The sequence below is a fragment of the Drosophila erecta genome, unplaced genomic scaffold (assembly GCF_003286155.1).
Source record: "Drosophila erecta strain 14021-0224.00,06,07 unplaced genomic scaffold, DereRS2 tig00000000-arrow-pilon, whole genome shotgun sequence".
In the NCBI taxonomy this organism is placed as follows: domain Eukaryota; kingdom Metazoa; phylum Arthropoda; class Insecta; order Diptera; family Drosophilidae; genus Drosophila; species Drosophila erecta.
In genome coordinates, this window is record NW_020825194.1 from 12,592,533 (window position 1) to 12,614,000 (window position 21,468).

The 21,468-nt window shown below is 41.2% G+C and overlaps 2 protein-coding genes across 3 annotated transcripts in view; both read left to right on the forward strand.

Moving 5' to 3' along the window:
• The first annotated feature begins 12,502 nt into the window (after nucleotides 1–12,502).
• The window catches only part of LOC6552210 (zinc finger protein 704), a 120,006-nt gene continuing 111,040 nt past the window's right edge, over nucleotides 12,503–21,468 (forward strand). Inside the window, exon 1 of one of the 2 annotated variants that reach the window (XM_001980693.3) lies at nucleotides 12,503–14,064. In XM_001980693.3, coding sequence (XP_001980729.3) covers nucleotides 13,504–14,064 — 561 coding nt within the window. In that variant the 5' untranslated portion in view covers nucleotides 12,503–13,503. The remainder of the gene's footprint in view (nucleotides 14,065–21,468) is intronic. The other variant, XM_026979223.1, reaches the window with a different exon arrangement.
• Nucleotides 12,934–13,315, forward strand: LOC6552215. Its single transcript, XM_001980698.3, has one exon. It carries the CDS (start codon nucleotides 12,950–12,952, stop codon nucleotides 13,157–13,159), a length of 210 nt encoding a protein of 69 aa, XP_001980734.1. The 5' UTR covers nucleotides 12,934–12,949; the 3' UTR covers nucleotides 13,160–13,315.

Below are 21,468 nucleotides of genomic sequence, written 5' to 3' on the forward strand. Positions count from 1 at the left end.
TGTTCGGACTGGAAACCGAACCAATATCAACAAATAATTTTTATAAACAAACATTAAGACTTAAAGATGATGAACCCATTTATATAAAAAACTACAGAAGTCCGCATAGCCATATTGATGAAATTCAAAAACAATTAGGAAAATTAATAAACGACAAAATCGTAGAACCGTCTGTATCCGAGTACAACAGCCCACTCTTGTTAGTTCCGAAAAAATCATTACCGAATTCAGAACAAAAGAAATGGCGATTAGTAATTGACTATCGTCAAATCAATAAAAAACTTCTTTCTGATAAATTTCCACTCCCAAGAATTGATGACATTTTAGATCAACTTGGTCGAGCTAAATACTTTTCATGCCTTGACTTGATGTCAGGTTTTCATCAAATAGAACTTGAAGAAAACTCAAGAAACATAACATCATTTTCAACAAGCAATGGCTCATATCGCTTCACGCGATTACCATTTGGACTTAAAATAGCACCAAATTCATTCCAGAGAATGATGACCATATCATTCTCCGGTTTGGAACCTTCTCAGGCATTTCTTTATATGGATGACTTAATGGTGATAGGATGTTCCGAAAAACACATGATTAAAAACCTAACTGATGTTTTTAATGTATGCAGGAAATATAACCTAAAGTTGCATCCAGAAAAATGTTCATTTTTCATGCATGAAGTGACCTTCCTAGGCCACAAATGCACTGATAAAGGAGTTTTGCCAGATGACAAGAAATTTGACGTCATCAAAAATTATCCGGCCCCTCATGATGCGGAGAGCGCAAGACGATTTGTAGCATTCTGCAACTATTATCGTCGATTTATAAAAAACTTCGCCGACTATTCACGGCACATAACTAGATTATGTAAAAAGAATGTCCCTTTTGAATGGTCAAACGAATGCCAAAACGCATTCGAATACCTTAAAGAAAAGCTTATGCACCCCACGTTATTACAATATCCTGATTTTCGCAAAGAATTTTGCATTATAACAGATGCTAGTAAACTAGCTTGCGGAGCGGTTCTAACTCAGAACCGTGAAGGGATTCAACTCCCAATAGCTTATGCATCTCGTTCATTTACAAAAGGGGAAAGCAACAAGAGTACAACGGAACAAGAACTCACGGCAATTCATTGGGCAATTACCCACTTTAGACCATACATTTATGTCAAACATTTCACTATTAAAACGGACCATAGACCATTAACGTATCTATTCTCTATGACTAATCCCAGTTCCAAATTAACTCGCATGCGGCTAGAGCTTGAAGAATACGACTTCACTGTAGAATACCTAAAGGGGAAAGATAATTTCGTAGCAGACGCACTTTCGCGTATAAATATAAAAGAATTAAAAGACATGCAACATAAAGTCCTGAAAGTCACTACCAGGCAACAAAGTAGACAGGATAAAAACTGTACAGTATCAAATAAGGAACTATTGCCTAGGCAAAGTATCCAAAATGTATCCAAGCCCAACGTACATGAAGTCATAACAAATGATGAAGTACGAAAAGTAGTGACCTTGCGAATAACTGAATCTATTTGTTTACTAAAACGAGGAAATAAAGTTATTGCAAGAATTGAAGTTGACGATTTATATACCAATGGAATTCTAGATTTAGATCAGTTCTTCCAAAGGCTTGAAACGCAAGCCGGTATACTAAAGATCAGCCAACTCAAATTGGCACCGAGTGAAAAAATCTTTGAATCCATTTCAATAGATGCTTTCAAGCAGATGGGCAACAAGAAATTAAAATCATTGAGAGTAGCGCTACTCCAGCCGGTGACCATTATACAAAATGAAAAAGAGATACAATCAATACTGTCTACATTCCATGACGATCCAATTCAAGGAGGTCATACAGGCATTACAAGAACGCTAGCAAAAATTAAAAGACACTACTATTGGAAAAATATGACTCGTCATATAAAAGAGTACATACGTAGATGTCATAAATGCCAAATGTCGAAGACAACGACACACACAAAGACCCCAATGACTAAAACAGAAACCCCAGCAAATGCTTTCGATATAGTGATAGTGGACACCGTTGGTCCACTACCGAAATCAGAATATAACAATGAATACATCGTCACACTAATATGTGATTTAACGAAATATCTGGTAGCCATACCTGTTGCGAACAAGAGCGCAAATACAGTCGCAAAAGCTATATTCGAAAATTTTATACTAAAGTACGGTCCAATGAAGACGTTCATTTCGGACATGGGTACCGAGTATAAAAACAAAGTAATTTTAGACATGTGTAAATATATGAAGATTGAAAATCTCACATCCACAGCATATCGTCACCAGACTTTAGGGACAATAGAACGAAGTCATAGAACATTCAATGAATACATTCGTTCGTACATTTCTGCTGATAAAACTGATTGGGACGTTTGGATACAATATTTCACATATTGTTTCAACACAACACCATCAGTCATGCATGAGTACTGTCCATATGAACTAGTCTTTGGTAGATTACCAAGACAGTTCGCAGATTTTAATAAAATAAATAGAGTAGAACCACTTTATAATGTAGAAGATTACTCTAAGGAAATAAAATTTAGATTAGAAATAGCATACAACAGAGCTAGACTTATGTTAGAAAAAGCTAAGTCTTATAGGAAACAAAACTACGATAAGAAATCGTTAGATTTTGAATTAAAAGTAGGAGATAAAGTAAGTCTAAGAAACGAAGCGGGTCATAAGTTAGATCCAGCATATTTAGGTCCTTATACGGTAGAAACCATAGAAGATAGGGATAACATTATAATTAAAGATAACAAGAATAAGAAACAAAAAGTACATAAGGATAGGTTAAAAATATATAATCGATGAAACGTTTCATTAAAGAAAAGGTCTGATCAACCCCAAAAAAAAAATACATAAAAATACAAAAAAAAAATATATATTCTTCTAAGAAATTTAAACTTAAAACATAACGTAATTCAATTTAAAACTTTACTTGTCATTACACACAAATGCCTTTACCCTCGAGACAGAGCATTACTAATAATTAAGTATATAATAAGAAACAAATAAATTTCATTTCAATATATAATTAAAAAAAAAAAAACACAATAAATTCACACTAAAACTAAATGACTACATGTATTACGTCATTTCTTTAAAAAGGGAGGTGTAGCATATCTACCCTTCCATATATCAAAGAATGGGTATGTCTTAACGTTTGTACATAGTCACATTGTGCCAGACTAAATAAAGACATACAAATACCCAAAATGACCAACAACAATAATATAAGCATTCCAGCGCCCAAGAAATATGATCGAACGCTTATACATAAGCCGATCGCGGAGCCTGGGAATGCTGAGCAGATCGATTCGGATATTGATCCTGATCAAGAATATATATACTTTATATGTACGGAAACGTTTCCTTCTGCCAGTTACATACTTTTCAAGGAATCTAGTATACCTTTTTACTCTACAAGTATTTGAATGCAGATTTTTAGAGAACTGCGCCAGAAACATTAAGAGGCATGCCACTTCAAAATCCGCTTAAGATAAGTTCAGTTATGGAGTTTAGAACTTCAGCCTTGGGACATTTCATAATTTTTTGAATTTCTACAACATCGTCTCATCAAAATAAATACAAAAAAAAAGAAGGAATTTCTAAATTTAAATTCAGATTTTTAGAGAATGGCGAATTATGAAATTTCTCGTTTGCACTTCCACTAGCTGAGTAACTGGTATCTGATAGTCGGGGAACTCGATTATAGCATTCTGTCTTGTTTTAATTTAAGAAATAAATATCAAAATACCTCATTTAAATTTATTTGAAACTTCCAAAAGTATGGCGGCAGTGACGACTAAAACTTTAATTTTTCAGCTGCACGAAATAAGCTGCGAGCTGTACTAATTCGATAATGTGATTTATTGGTGGGATGTAATACATGTACATAACACCAAAGACATTAGAATAATTCGAATGTCTAATTCTAATTCTTAATACTTACTGAACAAAGTGATCGCTTGCCTTCAAGGAGGCAAATTTTATGATAAGATAGCTCTCTGTTGGAAAAAAATAAATTACTATTGGTCATTTTCAGATCTTATAAATACAATCACAAGGCTTTACAATCGTGTTACGACTTCTGAAGAAACCATGGCATATCCTGTAAATATTCTGGTAAGCATTCTGAATCATCACTTGCATGCTAGATCGGCTTCATCGAATGGCTGGCTGCAAAATAGTAGATTACATTAGCTATGAATATTCACTATAATTATTTTGCACTATGCATTATTCCTGTGTCCAGTTCTGTACACGCTGCAGTCGAAAAATTGAGTTACATGGTTCAAACTTCACACATTTTATTGTTATTGATAATTGTGACAAAAATATTTGGCCAGTGCGACTACGCCCACGTTTGCCGCCCCTGCAAACTAGTTGATAGAAGATGTTGTCGAAGGTTTAGTTGTTGAGATAATGCAATAAACCAAAACGTTGGCAAATGCACCGTAGTTGTTGAGGTATAATCACTTTGTCTGAATTATTTGGATGTTGTAGCCGCCTGGAAGAAGTTAAATCCACCTTTTGGCGGCGAATCGATTTTATCAGTTCATTGTAGATTGCGCCTATCGAAGCTTTTGCTGATAATTCTTTATTGTAGCTATAATTTAATATTTTAATATTTCACAAACGTGTTACGACTTCTAAAGGAAATTAGAGCGGAACTGATGGTAGGCATTCTGAATCATCATTATGAATGATGAATTATATTACGATATTTCTTATCATATTTCTAAAGGAAAGCCCAGCAGAACTAGTGGTAATCATGATTTAGATGAAATAGTTTGGCTGGCTGCAAAATGAAGTTTTTAATATTCACCACCAATATTCATCACCAGCACAGAAAATATAATAATAACTGGCAGTGTATTTTTTCGATACCTCTTATCAGTAAAGTCATTGACTCAACTTATTTTCTTCGCCGGAATCTACACTCATTTTTATGATTGATTTTTAAAAATCACACTTTTTGCCAGCGCATTACCAACTTGCCCACAGTTTTAGAAAAATGTACAAAGTAGTACATTAGTTTTGAATATTCATGCCTGTTTCCAGTTCTGTACGTCTGTTCATGAGCTGAGAATATAATAACTGATTTATGACAAGCTGCTATTGTATTCTTTACGATTGGTCTTTAGCTGAGGAAATAAAAACCGTCTTATCGTCACACACTGCGGGATCCGTAGCAATTGTTCTCAACAATTCTCGTATAATATTTTAATAATATTTTTGCTGATAATTCCTTTTCTATAGCTATAATCTGTTGTGGTCGACCATTATGTTAATCTACACTCATAAAATGCTAACCCAAATCGAGTAAAAGGGTATACTAGATTCGTTAAAAAGGCAGAATATATCGATTCCGGCCATATAAAGTATGTATATTCTCGATCAGGGTCAAAAGCCGAGTCGAACTGGCAATGTCCGTCTGTGCGTCCGTCTGTCCGTCCGTCTGTCCGTATGAACGCCTCGATCTCAGGAACTACAAAAGCTAGAATGTTGAGATTGGGCATGCAGCTTCCAGAGACAGACGCAGCAGAGGTTTCCTAATGATGTTGCCACGCCCACTCTACCGCCCACAAGACCCCAGAGCAAGCCATCGAGTTCTTTAGCTCATCTTGAATGCCTTTGAAAAAAAGCACTACTGTTCCGTTGTTTTCCTTGGTGTTAAGGAAGCTTTTAAAGCTTTTGAAGCACAATTTCTCCTTTTGACACTCGCAACACTGTAACTTCTAATAGAGAGGACAGATCCTTCATAGGGTTGAGCTTCACGACGTCGAAATCCCACAATATTCCCAAGTGCAGTACCTGGGTTTGATCCTAGACATTATATTGTGAGCTCCCCTGGAAACAACTTGCTGCTCAAGTCATTTGATGAAGACTTTTTCCGACACTCAGAAATAATAATTAAATTAAATTAAATAAAAATAAATAATAATTTCGCTTTCCAGATTGTATTCGTCATTTTCACACAAGGCCTTCAATGTGGCTGCTCGATTTCCGTTATGGAAAAGCAGACTTTGAAAGCAGACTGTAAGAAAAGTGATGGCATTGATTTCAAGTGTCTGGCTCAGCAGCTGCCTGAGTACTTGGATCTATCACACAGTGAACTTCAGAAATGACCGGTGGAATTCAATTCACGTAGATGGGAGAAGATCGTCCATCTGGATCTCTCATTTAACAATATCACGAGCCTGCCCAGGTGCATATACAATACAATGCCACGTCTGGAGAAACTGAATCTGAGCCATAACCTCATCAACGAAATGTACTGTGACGCATGCGGAAAACCTTTTATTGATTTGAGTCACAACCTGTTGGATGAGCTACTTTTTTGCAATAGTTGCAATGAACAGGTTAGACGCTCTTTGATAAGATAAATGTATGTAATTTATAAATATAACTGTCATTCCAGTCGAATTTAACAGATTGCATTTGGAATGATTCCGATCGACCGAAACCAGTGCCGTCGCAGGACCAAGGGGAAATACACGAAAATCATTTGATCGTTTATACATTCATTTTTTTTTTGGGTATTTTCGTAGTTGGCATTCTATGGAATAATTGAAAAGGAAGTAGTGAAGAGTGTCAATAAGAAAAGGGTTATGCTTGAAGATGGTGAAGAGTATCAATGCCTATTTCTTGACATTCGATATATTTCAATTGTATTATTTAACAGCATTTGGGTTTTTGTTAAAAAAGTGTTGCAATACATTCGTCAAGAACGTCATGTAAGATACATAATGTAGAATGTATTAATGTTAGCAAATACGCAAACCATTCAATTTTGTAGAATAAACTCAAACGAAAGCCCGAACAACCGACCTGCGAATATTACATATTTACATATTATTATATTCTATATATATATATTATATTATTTACATATTATTACATTATTACATATCTAGCAGCGGTCAACTACTCAACTAATATAGTTTTTCTCTCCATTCGTGTACTTATGTAACACGATACTAACTCAAATGTATTAAATCTAAAAATATATTTAAATTATGCAGATAACCTTGGTCGTTGTTAATCATTTTTGCGGACTACCTTAATATTAACCACTATACATTGGCCTCAAATTCTATATGTTTCACAAGATAAATTCACGGCTGCTCACATCCGTGACACAGATTTTGCCACCTTAAAGCATGAAAGTAGGTCAGTAAGTGACGTGGCTGGTTGACCCATTTGCGATCTGAAGTTTGCCTAGTTGCAAAGTTGCCAAGGTTGGTTGGTGGCGTCTTTGGCCTAATTTTTGGGGCCTGGGTTGTTGCAGCCAGGGGGTAGTTCCATTTGATTGCCTCTTGTTTACTCGATGGAACTCTGCCTGCAAACGGCAAAATCAACAGTTTGGCTCTGACAGCTGCTTGCAGCCTCCCCTTTTCCACTTTTCCACTTTTGGCCTGTTCTTCGTTCCCTCCTCCATCCAAAATCGAACTCATCTCAATCGAACTATCCCCCGTAGGCCCCTTTAATCGCCAAGCCCAACCCAATTTCATCCGAGGCATTTATTTGTCTATTGCTGCGTATCGGTGTTTGCCTAGTGCCCATATTTGTGTATTGTCCAAACAAAAGTCTTGCATCTGAGCAGCCAAACAATGAAAACCGTTGTCTGTTTTTCACCAGAATTTATGACCCAATGTCAACAGCACGCACAGTTTCCATGTTGGAGGCGCAGCTCCTCCTTTCCTCCTATCCTCCGCTGCTCCGATCTGCGATCTTGGATTTCCCATTCCTGGCTTTTCGATTGAATCGTTCACCGGTGAAATCGGCACGGCCAAGGAAAGTTGCTGTCAGGTGGCCACTTGACCCCAGCCATCTAGTTGGGTTGGCCGCCAACTCCAGACGAGGCTCCCAGCTCCCAGCTCCAAAACCCCCAATGCACATGGACAAATTTCAGCTTACAGCTTTATGAAAATCCATTTGAGTTGATATTTTAGTATACTTACCTAATTTATTAATCAAAGAAGTAGATAAAAATCAGCTTGCTAAAGGATCTTAAAGAATGCTCTGCATTGCATTCTGTGGAGAGCTTTAGTCTTTGTGTCTTAGTAGTGATCTTTTCTCACCGTGTGGAACCGGTTGTCAAAACTCTATCAGTCCGTGGCGATGCTTTTTTGTCATTCACATGAGCAGACTGCACATGACATAAATTTGTATCTGCAGCTGATTGTGAGTCGTGTAATAGCAGCATGTATCTTGTATCTGCGCTCATCTTGTCTACAATTTATGCTTCCTGCCAGCCCAATAGCAATCCGCATCCCAAACCAAAACCCCATTGCCGTCCACTTTCATGTCCGCGCTGACATGTTCACATCAATCACACGACCCTGTTGGCCGGCCGTTGGTAACTTGATTTTCCATTCCGTACAAATGAATCTCCCCTCGCGACCTCCTGGATGTCAAATAAAAATTTACAAAAAAAAAAAAGGAAAAAAACAACTGAAAATAGAAGCAGATACTCTGACAGCGAGCAGGTAAACATTCTAATGATCGCAACACGCAACTCCAAATGTCAAGGCCTTCTGGTTTGGAGTGGGAGTACCAAGTCCAAGACAAAGCTGATGTCCAAGCATATGTACTACATACATATATGCTAACTTCGAGTCAAGGGCGATTTTCCGCCATCTGCGATTTGTTTGTTTTGTGTGCGAGCATTATGTTTGGCCACTCACATTTTCTGATGGACAACTCGACGCGGCGTCGGTGGCATGTCCACATCAACATCCATGTCCATGTCCATCCAGGCTCATGTCCATGTCCACGTCCAAGTTCGCAGTCATGACAGCACATTTGCCTTACTTTGACATGTTCCTTCACAACTTTGGGGGTGTACCCAAGCGATTCTAATTAGTGAGTGCTCTCTGATGGGGTTGATGGCGTAATGATGTGATAGAGTACGAAAATCCGGCTTAATTGGGATAGGTTAATAACATTTAAAGGGACGTATGGGTTTCTTGGTCCACGAAAATGTCTAAGAAAAGTCTATACAAATTGGAGCAGTGGATGATTTGCACCCCCATCCAAATCCGATATGGCCACTTAATCCGATCCGATACAGTGTCGTTAATTTGCATACAGCTTGCACTTTGTCTACGTCATCACCAGTGGCAACTGCCCTCAACTGCCCACAACTGCCCGCCCATTCCTCAGTCCGTCGATCGGGGTAATTTCAAGTTGATTTCTTTCCAACAAAGGCCATCCATTGTGGGACCTATATGTACCTTCGGTTATACCTAGGCATCAGCGTAATTGAATGGAACGGTATGGAATGACATACATATTTTGAAAATCCGGTTTCGAAGGCGATCCAATCAAATCCACACTTATACACACAAGATTGCGCATATCTACGGGTATGAGCATGTGATAAAGAAGGGAATGAAAATACACTCGAGATTATAATTAGGAAAAGATATATAGGTCAGAAGGTACATATTTTGAAGCTATAAATGATTTATTCAATGAACTTGCAGGATAATTAGCTGATAAAAAAGTTAACTAATTTTAGTCCAAGTTATCCCACTGAAAACTCAACCTTTTGTGAATTGCACATGATAACTACATATGACTGTTTAGTTGCCTTTATTGTTTAGAGTGTTGGAAATAAAAGCGGCGCCCTGCCAAATCCGTCGGCTATAATAACACTGACAAAAAAGGGTTAAACTCATAATTACAACTTTACAAAGCAAACCGAAAATCCGGTTTAATTTTCATAAAATTCGAATAAAATCGGAAAAATGGTAGTTGGCCAATGAGTGGGGAGGGGGTAGCGGGTACATACATACATGTACATACATGTACATTCGTATATTCTCAAGTGCAACAGCTGCCAAGAACTTTTTGCTGTTGGAGCGAGTCCAATCAGAGTGGCCAGCGAATTGGGGACGCTGTTAGCTAACAGTCGATTCCCGTTCTAATTGCGCTCTCTTACAGCGCACTCTTACATGGCTCTCTCTTTGGCGGTTGACCTATTTTCCAGCTTGGGTAATGTGTCAATGCGACTGTGTGCGTGCATCTGTATATCTGTGTGTGCATGTTTTCCGTTTTCTGTATCCAACTATCGCCATCTCGCTCCGTCTAACGCCTATGCTTTGTTTTGGTTTTGCCTCTTGCCTTTTGCGTTTTCCTTCGCTCGCTCGCTGCCTTTGCTGTTTTGGTGTTGTAATCCGTGGATTGCATTCACATTCACATTTACATTCACTTTGTTGTTTTCTTTTCGTAACTGCGTATTTGTTGTAGCTCTGGTAACGCTCTGTTGATTTGTTTTCATGTTGTTGCTGTTGTTGGTATTGTGGTTGTTGTTGCTGCTGCTGCTGCGGAATTTCCACTGGAGAAATGATTAATTGAATTTACCAGATAGTTCATCTTTGCACTTGGCCGCCACTCTGCTTCATCTGCTGCTTCTTCTTCGATTCCGGCTGAAAGGGGGAAGAAATCAGCAATCATCGCTTACCCACCCATATCAAATATCAAAATACCAGTCGAACCAGCTGAAACTTTAAAGGATTACGATTTTCCAATAGTATACCAGTTTGAATACAAGTAAATTCCAGCTTAAGGCTTTACGTTTTATCAACTCGCGTCGTTATTGGCCCTCTCCGCATAATTATGTATTAAAAGGTGACGGAGCTTTTTTCTCTGTGTAGCCCAACGTAGATAAGACCCACATAAGTTTTCCCTTCGCCTTTAATCAGTTGAGTTTTCGACTAGATAAGAGCGGTAAGCAGTATTTCCGCACTATCTGGCAAGGTCTTCCGTCCGTCCGTTCGTCCGTCCGTCTGTCCGTCCTTCATTTTTTGACTTCTATTTCGGTTTTTGGTTGACTTAACAATCGCGCTGATGGAGTGGGAAATACGCAGTGCATTTCCCTCGATTTCCCACTCCGTTCGCAAATGACGTCTTCAATAATGCTGGCGGCATGAAAATCCCCAGAAAATCCACCCTGAATTCGAAGCGGAAAACGCAGAAACTCCAGAACAATAACTACGCAAATCTTGGTCCCGTGGCGTTCTGGATCTCTCATGGATGTGATGGTTATTGGAGTTGAAGATTGGAACGCCCATTCCCGCAATAAACGAACACCGCCCCCCCTTCTGGCTCATTCTGGCCCCTTCCATCGCCCTTCGACACTTGCTGACGTTGCCGGAGAATGCCTACAGAGGTCATTCCAAAGGCAACAACAATGCTCGGCCCGCAGAGAGCCCAAAAATACCAGAAAACCTCGAAACACATATATCCACATCCATCGGCAGCGCAGCAACATATTCACATCTACAGCGCCAGCTTGGAATTGATGTAAACAAAATCGAATGAATTTCAAAGCACATAACAGCTGTGAGTCGCTCACACACAGTTGGAAAACAGTCACTCACACACACACACACGCACGCACGCACATCCAACACAGCGCTCTCTTTAACTGTTAAATTCTGTGACGTTATCGTTAAACCGGCCGGCTCTTTTCCGCTGCCCTACTATAAAATTTACAAAGCATTTGCGACTTACTTTCATAGGTAGTCGCAACACAATATTTCTAGATTGTAAGTTATAATCTAAAACCATTTGAAATGTAATTCTGTTTAAATGGCGTTTTTTTTAGAGAGTAATGGAAATCAAAGCTTGCAAAAAAAGGAGCACCTTTTATGGACTTTTAAGGCCAACGCCTTAGAGTAGGCAATATGATTTTCGGTAATCACGGATTGAAATGTATGCAATACCTGTAGTTCAGGGAGCAAAATTTCCGGGATCTACTAAAGTTTGAAGAGGATCCAAGAACAGTGTTGCCCCACTCCGTATTCCGCACTCTCTCTCTCTCTCCCTCTCTCTCTCGATCTCTCTCTCTCTCTCGTTTGTTTTGGGGCTGATGTTCGCTGTTCAACAGCTGTTTTCGCAACATTGTTGCTGCGTCGCCTCCAACAGCTGTTATCGCTCTGTTGTTGTTGATAAACCAGAGAGAGTCGCACTCACACACGCACATTTATGATGCGCGTATGCGTTGACAAGTGCTCTGTAGATTGGTTTTGTTTTTATAACTGCGTAGTATTTTATGCTGCTCTTTTTTTCCTATGCTGCCCCCATCTTTTATGCTCCATCCATTCAGTGATGGCGTCATAGTTATTTTGTTGATTAAGTACTGCGCACTTAGACAGCATATTTATATGATTTTCCACTGCTTTGGACACTCTGTTAGCCGTGGAAATTGCAGTTTTCCTCTAACAGTTTTATGCTGCGGGAAGGCCCAACACACGTACACACACACACACACATGTGTTTTATTTTGCTTTTCCGAGCGCAGGTAGATGCCATAGAAACACTGCCATACATATACACACACATAAGCAGAGAGAGCCGGAGAGGGAGAGCGCGCGTCTGTGTGTGTGTGTGGGTAACTGTAACTGCTGGCCGTTTGCTTTTCGTTTCGTTTTTGGTGCGCTCGCCTCAGTCTCTGATAGCCAACTCTCGGGAGCAGACCGATAAGCGCTTTTCGGGCCATTCCGCCAAACCAAAACAACTGAAAAATAGCCAACAGCCAAGTGAAAAGCCAAGCAAACTAAGTGGAAGCCAAAAACCCAAGACAAACGGGCCCACTTCTGGTGTTCCGTTTAGTTTTTTGGGCGATTTTCAAGCGAAAACGAAACAAAAAACCTAAAAGTCAAAACAAATCAGTGCGGCAGCCGCCAATTGCATCGCATATCGCTCTCTGTGTTGTGCCAGTGTGTGTCTATAAGTGTGCGTGTGTGCGTTCCTGTGTGTGTGTGCTGGCAAGAAAACTGAGAGAAAAGTGAAAAGTAACGACCGGCAAAAGCGCGAAAAACGAAAAACAAATCAACTTTCCCCGCAGGAAGCTCGAACTGCAAGCTGACGTTACAAGCGGTCAAAATTGGATTATGCTTAGGCACAAACGCAACTGCCACGCCATTCAGACGCCCAGCGACGCCGAGCATGTGAAGTTAAAGCCGCATTTTCATCCGCCCCAGTGGCTCCTGTACCGCGTCACCTTTTCTCTGGAGCTGTATCACAAGAATATCATTAAGAAACTGCCCCGTCTTGGCCAATTTCACGTGTACCGGCTGACCAAGAACGTCTGCCAGACTTAAGTAACCCACTAAAACAGCCCCCATTAATCCGCAATAAACTCAAAATAATACAAAAAATAAAAAGACAATGTGCGTTTAATAACCAAACAAAAAGTGCAACTAATTGGAAAGAAGTGTGCAACACTTATCCACAAAATCAAATACTCAAGTGCAATAGAAAAAAAAAAGCAAAAGTGTTTAAAGTGCGAAGAGAAAATGTGGCCACCCATTTAGGCCAAGTTCAAGTTCTAAGTTCAAACAAACAGACGTAAAAAAGACTAGCAAATCCAGCGTGTCTTAAAGCGCTGGCAACTAAATAGCCCCCCTCCTCCCCCCTTAAAAGTAGAATAACCGAACGTACAAAAATGTCCACCGGCCGCCGTTTAGCCAAGCGCTCCATCATCGGCACCAAGGTGTGCGCCAAGGGTCCGGATGGCCTCTGGTACTCCGGCACCATATCCGACGTGAAAACGCCGCCCTCGTACATGGGACCGCTCTCGCCGCCGCCGCCGCCGCCGCCCACCTTTCTGGCGCCCGGCGAGGCCCAGCTGAACGCCGATACGCGGTATTTGGTCCGTTTAGATTTCAAGACCGCCGTCGAGTCCCCAACCGCGACCACGTCGTCTACGTCCACGTCCACGTCTACGTCCACATCCTCCACAGATCCGTCGGTCATCGTGGAAACGCGTCGCGCTGCCAACGTACACATCAGTCCCGCTCAGGCACTGCGCCGCAGCGCCATGATCAAGGAGTTCCGCGAATCGGATCTGATTGGACCCGGATTCCGGTCCATCATGGACACCGAGCTGCAGCCCGGCCAGCGGGTCTACTTCACCTACAACGGACGCGAGCAGAGCGGCGATGTTGTCAAGCACGACGCCACCAAGGACGAGGTGATTGTCAAGATCACAACAGTTGGAAATGAGGTGAGTGTGCACATCCTATACTATACTGGATAGAAGTCCAATTCACTTCTTACTTGATGGATATTTTGAAGCAACCTTATTTGTATGTTGGTTGTCAATAAACTAAAAAGGCAGGGGAAGTGGCAGTTTCTGCATCCTTTAGATACTTTTTGTTCATCATCGCCAGCAGCATCGTCATCATCGTCATCATCATCCACATCCACATCCACATCATCATGAGCATCATCAGCTTTGTGGGGCGGTGAAAAGTGTGTCAAGGTTGACTTGGCCACACCACAGCATGCCCCTCCCCTTTTTGGGGGCGCAGCAGCATACACATGCACATAGACAGATGTACATACATATGTATCTATGCGCCTATGTACTAGGGTATTCAGAGCATATATTTACTCGCACCCCAGCGTACAGTACCGTACGATATGGCGATATATAGTGTGTACATACGCGTATATAAAGTGTGTGTATGTGCAATCGCGTTCTATGTGCAACTATGCAACGAATAAAAAAAGAGAAAATCACAAAAAATACTTGTCGAGGGTCGCATTCCGCTTTTTGGCACGTAATTGGGTTACGCTCTGTGTTGGCCTTCTTGCTCATGCGTTCCGATATAGAGAACCCCTCTCGATTGAGGGCCAGTTCGAGCCCCCTAGATTAGATTGACCAGAAACTGAAGCGGCTTCAGATTTAATTACGTATCTTCGGTGCCCAAAGAAAGCCCGAGCTCGGTGGCACTTTTATGTTGCGTTTAATTGCCAAAGACCCTTTGATCCCATGTTAATATAGAAGCACTGAAATGACTAGGAAATTCCGTATTGAATACCTCTGCACAAATGCAATAGCTTATAAACTTTATTGTTTGGCCTTTATTACACATCTTTACCGCTCAGTCGTGAATTTCTTCCCCCAAGTTGATCCCACACACATGATCTAGCTAATCCTCCAGCCACAGCCCCCTTGCCATTACGTCACTCGAATCGTTGAACTGCTCAACGGATAGGCAAAAACACAAACAAAATTAATAAATAAAAGCGGCGAAAAATAATTCAAGAGTGAAACATCATCGGTTTGGGCATTTATAGAATCGCCCCGAATCCAAACGCGCAAACCCGAAAAAACAGCCGCAATGACGACGATGCTGTTCTGCGGATGAGATGATGATGAGATCGTGTCGTAATGAAAATTTGTTTAGAATTCGGTTACGTGAAAGAATTCCGATGGAGGAACAAACATCCACAATAAAATATAGAGAAAAAAGAGTAATGTAAATGAGGGGAAACAATTGCAATAAATGCGCTACGAAATTCAGGGCTAAATAGAGATATATGGCTTGATGTTCTACGCTTTACAGCTAATTATATAGATTAATTCTACGGACTGCGGCCGCGCCTTAGCAACAACAACATCTACCGGCTGATGGAAACAGATAGAGATACCCAGAAAGAGAGGGACAGAGCACAAAAAAGATCAGATGAACTTTTCGAATTGCGTCATAAGTCAGACATATAGATGGCAAAGATACAAAGATAGTTAGCTACATGAGCGGAACACATGCATCTGTGGGATAGACGCTCGCACAGATACAAATACCAATACCAATACCAAAGCGGTTTGCCGGCTGACTGCGTTGCGGTGGGAAAGAGATGCAACAGCCGGCTTCGAGCTGTGCTCTGTCCCTTTCGCTTCCTCGCGCCATCTCTGTTGCTCCACCCTCGGCTCTCCCTTGCAGTTTCCACTGTTTGCTGTTTTTTGCCGGCCCGTTGTTTCTTCTCTTTCGACTAATAATCGCTTAGAACCTTTGTAATTGTTGCATGCGAGTGACGCGATACACCGGAAGAAATACTTTTACAAGATGTTTACATATTCCACATAAACGATGCATATTGTTACCCGAACTCGTGGCCTTGGTTAAATTGAAACAGATGCATAGAAACTTCAAAGTTTATCAGCTCACTGTTTAAGATTTTCCAACCGTGTACCCGTACGTTCCGAGATACAGATACAGATACAGATACGTGCTCCTCAATGCCAAGTCAGCTGCGCATATCTTTTCCGTGTGGCGGCGAGTCGATAAATTTGTCAGAGCTAGCAGGCGGCCAGATGTGTGGGCTTGTCCCCAGCCCGATGACGGCCCATTGTGCCCAGTATGCAGTGCTCAGCATTCGGTGTTCACTGTTCACTGTTCAGTATCTAGTATCTGGTATATGGTATATGGTATCTGGTATCCAGCAGATACAGATACCCGTACTGTGACCCGATCGAGTTTTATGTGCTGCCCAAAAGGGGAAAACACTGAAAATGTATCTATCGCAGCTTGTTTAGTTCGCTCGCCTGGCTTTTACGATCGGTGACGGGGCTGAAAAGCCTCGGAATCAGATTCAGAATCGGCATTGGAATCAGAATCGGAATCTTTTGGCATAATCAGCTATGGTAATGTGAGTCGTATGAAAACGTGCGACTTACAAGCTCCAACTCCTATGACCTCATCATTAGCCGCAAATTCGAAAATAACTAGAAAAGTGAAGAGCTCAAGTTCGTCGCTGCTATGTTGTAAGTCAATCAACAATTGTTTTTTTTGTTTGCTGTGTTTTTTTCCTCCATTTTTGTTTTTTTTGCTGCTGCTGCTTTTGTAATCGAAAAAAAACCGAACTGACAATTGGGGGTGGGGAAATTTGTTACATCTATCAATAGTTGTCCTCGCTGGCATGTGATGGTCACGTGTGTGTGTGTGTGTGCGAGTGTTTGTTTGGCTCCAACCAAAATTTGTTTTTCGGTTCAACTTGAACAGTTGCCTTTGTTTTCTGCTTTTTTTTTTTTTGTTTGAGTCGGAAACGTGAGGCAATTAATTCTAAGGTTATTTCAAACGAGAAACTTGTTGCACGCATTTCCAGCGCCAACGCCATCGTCATCGTCATCGTCATCGTCATCGTCATCGTCATCTCCATTTTCATTTGCATTTACATTTCCACGTCCATTTCCAGTCACATTTCAATTACGATGACGTATAATAGCCGGGCCATGAATCAAGTGTCCAGCAGCAGCAGGAGCAGCAGCGCATATAATTTGCAAGCTCATTTAATGGAGGCCAGCCAAGAATTAAGCTCAGCTGCCGGCCAAAATGTCGGGTATAATTTGTCAAGACTGCGGTCTAAAGACGGGTAGCCCACTCCGATTTGTGTTGGCACTTCCGCCCAGGGTAATTTGTAGTTTTTACCCTCGTTATCTCCCGTTCTACCTGTGTTTTGCATTTAAAACGAAATTCGTTTTAATGGCATTGAAATTGACATTGCCAAGTGATTTCTTGTACATGTACATGCATACCTACATACTCGTATGTGTATGCACGCACGCAAGTGCTGCTGCTCCCATTTCTCCAACTCACTTTTTACTTTCATTGCGGACCCAAAAAAAAAAAAAAAAAACAGAAAGAAAAGAAAAGAAAAAAGCAGAAGCTGAAAGCAAATATATTTAACCGCGTTCTGGCCTCTCACTTTTCGACAGCGACCCATTTTGTTGGCCCGGCCAAAAGCGCATTTCGGCCAGCTGGTAGCAGTTCATTTGTAACTACCGCTCGCCTACCGAAATCAATCAAGTTTCTCAGGAGCTTTTGCCCCGATCTCCTCGTGTTGTAAGCTGATAATTGGATTTGGCCAGAAACTTTCCTCTGTGTATTTGTTTTGCTAAATCCATTAGCTCGCCGATCGCTTATCAAGGGTCTCGATCATCTGAGGCATTTGGGCATGGCCGATCCGAGTCCTGGCTGGGCATGTCTGCTCCTGCTTCCATATCCCATATCTCTATCCGTTGCAGGACTACCCACTGCTCAACCATGTCCCGGGGCATCGAAATCGGCTAACGACCTGCCCAGGGATATCCTCTAACCCCTCACACTCCCGTTCTGCCTGTCTACCCGTCTCTTTTTCGGTGCATTGCTATGGTTTTATGATACCGGCAAAAACATAAATTCCCCTTTTTGTTCCTTTTGCCTGTATGCCGTTTTTCGGTTTTTCCGTTTTTTGTTTGACTAAACTGGCCGGGGAAAAAACTGAGTGCCAGGCCACTTGAGTTTTGGGTTTGGGTTTTCGGTTCTGAAAACTCTGGACATTGGTATGGTATGGTATTGATACTGGTCAGGGTGCTGCACTCTAATGACTAATCGACCTTGCCGACTACTCGTAGATCTTTCAGGTAGAAAGTCGCCGCTTTTTGGCAATTTATGATGCCCGACAACAAATAATGCAGCACTCCAATTGGAAGCTATAAATTCGAGGGAGTAAAACGTTTGGCCTTTGTGTTATTTCATTATTTTTTGGGGTCGGTATTTTGCTGCTTCGGTGACCTTTTCGCAGGTTGAACGACTTGTCCTTTTGCTGGTTTTGGATTACCATTGGTCTTGGTCGTGGTCTTGATCTGCTGTCATAGCGTTAATTTCTTCATGACTCACAAATGGGAGCAATCAAAAGGGAATAGCGATTGCCAAACCAAAAATTCGAAACGACTTTCAAAAAATGCCTATAGCTTGTTTCGGTTTCAGTTTCAGTTTCGTTTGGGTTTTGGTTTTTGTTATTTTTTGTGTTGATTTCAAAGCAGCGCCTTTTAGCTTTTTCAAGCGGCCTTTCAGCACAAGCTCAACCAGATATTCACACAGACACAAAGAAACCTATACACACGAACACCTGATTTTTCGAATATGTCTGGGTGAGTCTGGCGTTTTGGGTACATGCCACCTTGGTATGTGGGTCAGTTTGAAATGGGGTTTTGATTAACGCTGAAAGAAAGACAGCGAGCAGCGAGAAAATAACAAAACAAGAATCGGAACCCAAGTGTTTTAGCTTAAGTTTTGTGGGAAAAATGGCACAAGTATTCAGATAACACGATATCGTACCAGTATCAACTAGTAATTGCCTTTAACTTTAAACAAAGACTGCAGTTTTTGGTTATCTCCCCACCCGGAAGGCTATGTTTTGCTATTATGAGCGTCATAAAAAAATTGGCAAAAATAGACTTGATTCGGATTGCGGAACAGCTTCAAGGGCTATATACAAAAAGTCCAGTTTGAATAAAAAATAAAAAATCGAGAGCTTTAATTATTGGTCTTCGATCATTTTTTGCGCAGTATCTTATTCACACGAAAGTAGGTTACGATTTTTTTTCGACTTTTTATGTGCGTTATAAGGCTTTATTTGCTTGGCTTTATTATGACTTAATTTAAAAGTGAAAGCGATGAAGTTGAAGTTTTGGTGATTAAGTAAGGCATAGAGGGTTTTCCCCAACCAAAAAAATCAAATTCGAAATAGGCAGAAAGAGATGCGCAAAGTGTGAAAATGTGTTCCCCCCAGCAGAAAGTACAACACTCAGATACAGATACAGATACGGATACGGATACGACCAACTTGCAGATACTCAGGCGCAATGGTATGGGTGAGTGGGCGGGGGGAGTCGTGTGCGTGTCGTGGTCTCGTGTGCGTGCCACAGAACGTAAACAAAAATACGAATGTAAAGAGGAGGCGGAAAGTGCGAGATAAACAGAAAACAGCTGTACACACCAGCTAAGCGGCCAGAGCGAGATGGCAATAGAGGAGCCCAAAGCAAACCCGTTTCTTATTAACAACAGTTACGCACTTTACGCACGCTCAGTTTGCCGGTGTGTGCGTATGTGTGTGTGTGTGCGTGTGAGAGCCTCTTTTTTATAAGTATACTTTTTGTTGTTGTATATTATTCGCTTTGAAGAAAAACCGGCTCTTTGGGTTCGGTTTCCATTTGATTCTGTCAGCGGAAGCACGCACACTCGCAGACAAACACACCAACACACGCACACACGCACAAACGCACACAAAGGAGAAGAAGCCACGCATGAAAATTGCTTTTCATGTGGCACAGCAAAGCCGAAAAATGTATAAAATAAAATAAGATGTCAACGTCACCAGTTTGCGCCGAGCAAACACACACACACACGCAACCAGAATTCAGCACCCCCCATATGCACCACACCACCCCCGCGCCCATTTAGCACCCCCCTCTGAGTTCACCCTTAACCGCTTTTCCATATTCCCCCCTTTTATCACAATTTTGATTTTGTTTTGCACCCATTTCGCTTCTCTGCGTTTTCCCTTGCCTTTTTTTCTTTTTTTTTTGTTGCTCTCCGTAATGCGAGGCCATTGTCACTCTTCCTGGGGGGCAAAAATTGGGTGGCGGTGGAGGTCAGTGGGCGGTAGGCGGTAGGCGGTGGGCGGTTGGCGGTGGGTTGGGGACTTTCGTCTAGGGCACTGAGAATAACTGCTTCCGGTATTTGGGTCACATGAAATTTAATCAAATTAAAATGTTTCGTCGCTTTTTCTGGCTTTTCTTCGCTGCGAAAAAGTAAGGCGTGAAGTAAGGGGTGAGGTTGGGGTTGCCTTTGCATTCCATTGCCATTGAGCTGCAACAATTTCCCCTGCACCAAAGAACTAGCAACCAAATTGATTGTAATTTGAAACAAAACAATGAGTTCACTGATAAATAACGAGCGCAGTTAACAAGGGTCAAACTGATTTTATTAAAGCGCTATCATTTATCCATTTGATATGCTAGCTTAATGAGCGGCTATAATTTAGGTAGCATTTAGAAGATAATTACTACAAATAAATAGATTATTGACAACGAATCAATTAATTCCAGGTTCAGTTGGTGATATGTTAGTGTGCCAAAATTTATAATTGCATATGTATTATAAAATGCATAAAACAGGATTTATCAATATTATCAATATAAAACTGCGCTTAAACTAAACGATAAACTAACAGGTATATGGGGTCTATGCACTGGTTAGTTTCTGTGTGGCAGCAGCAAGCAGTTGAGTTGATTTTCACAAATTTGTTGCCACTATCCGCCACTCCTGCCCCACAGCTCCAGCTACATCCCCCATCCCCCGCAACCCCTTTGGCGCTGATGTGCAATTGACAGCAGCAACTTGCACCCGGGGGGAATCAACGGCATCTGCCGATCCGAGGTCGCAGCTCAAGTGGCAGGCGCATTTCAAAGCTGGAAATCCCTGAAAAGCAAGGCGATAGTAAATCTTGCACGCTTATCGTATGCGGCTTATCAGGGACAGACGGACGAGTTCTCCTCGGATGGTCAATTGAATCCCCCAGTTGGTGGATTGTACGGAGGACGGAGATCCATTGCAAGTCCACTGTTATGAAAGTTGATTTGGGGGATAATTGCTTTTGAGGTAAAAAGAGTTGTGTGGTAACGGCCACCAAAGCCACTTAAGTTACGATGTTTATTCAAGTTCAGATTGCTCTTAACAGCTTAGGATTTGATAACTTGATAGTAATATCAGGTACTTGATTTAATACAAAAACAATAATTTATAAATATTTGTTTTTTTCTCATCTAAAGACACTTATTGCTGTTTATTTCATATTG

Bases quoted from the DNA above. Each gene is read 5' to 3' on its own strand.
- LOC6552215 (XM_001980698.3), top strand. From the start codon at position 12,950: ATGCTTAGGCACAAACGCAACTGCCACGCCATTCAGACGCCCAGCGAC.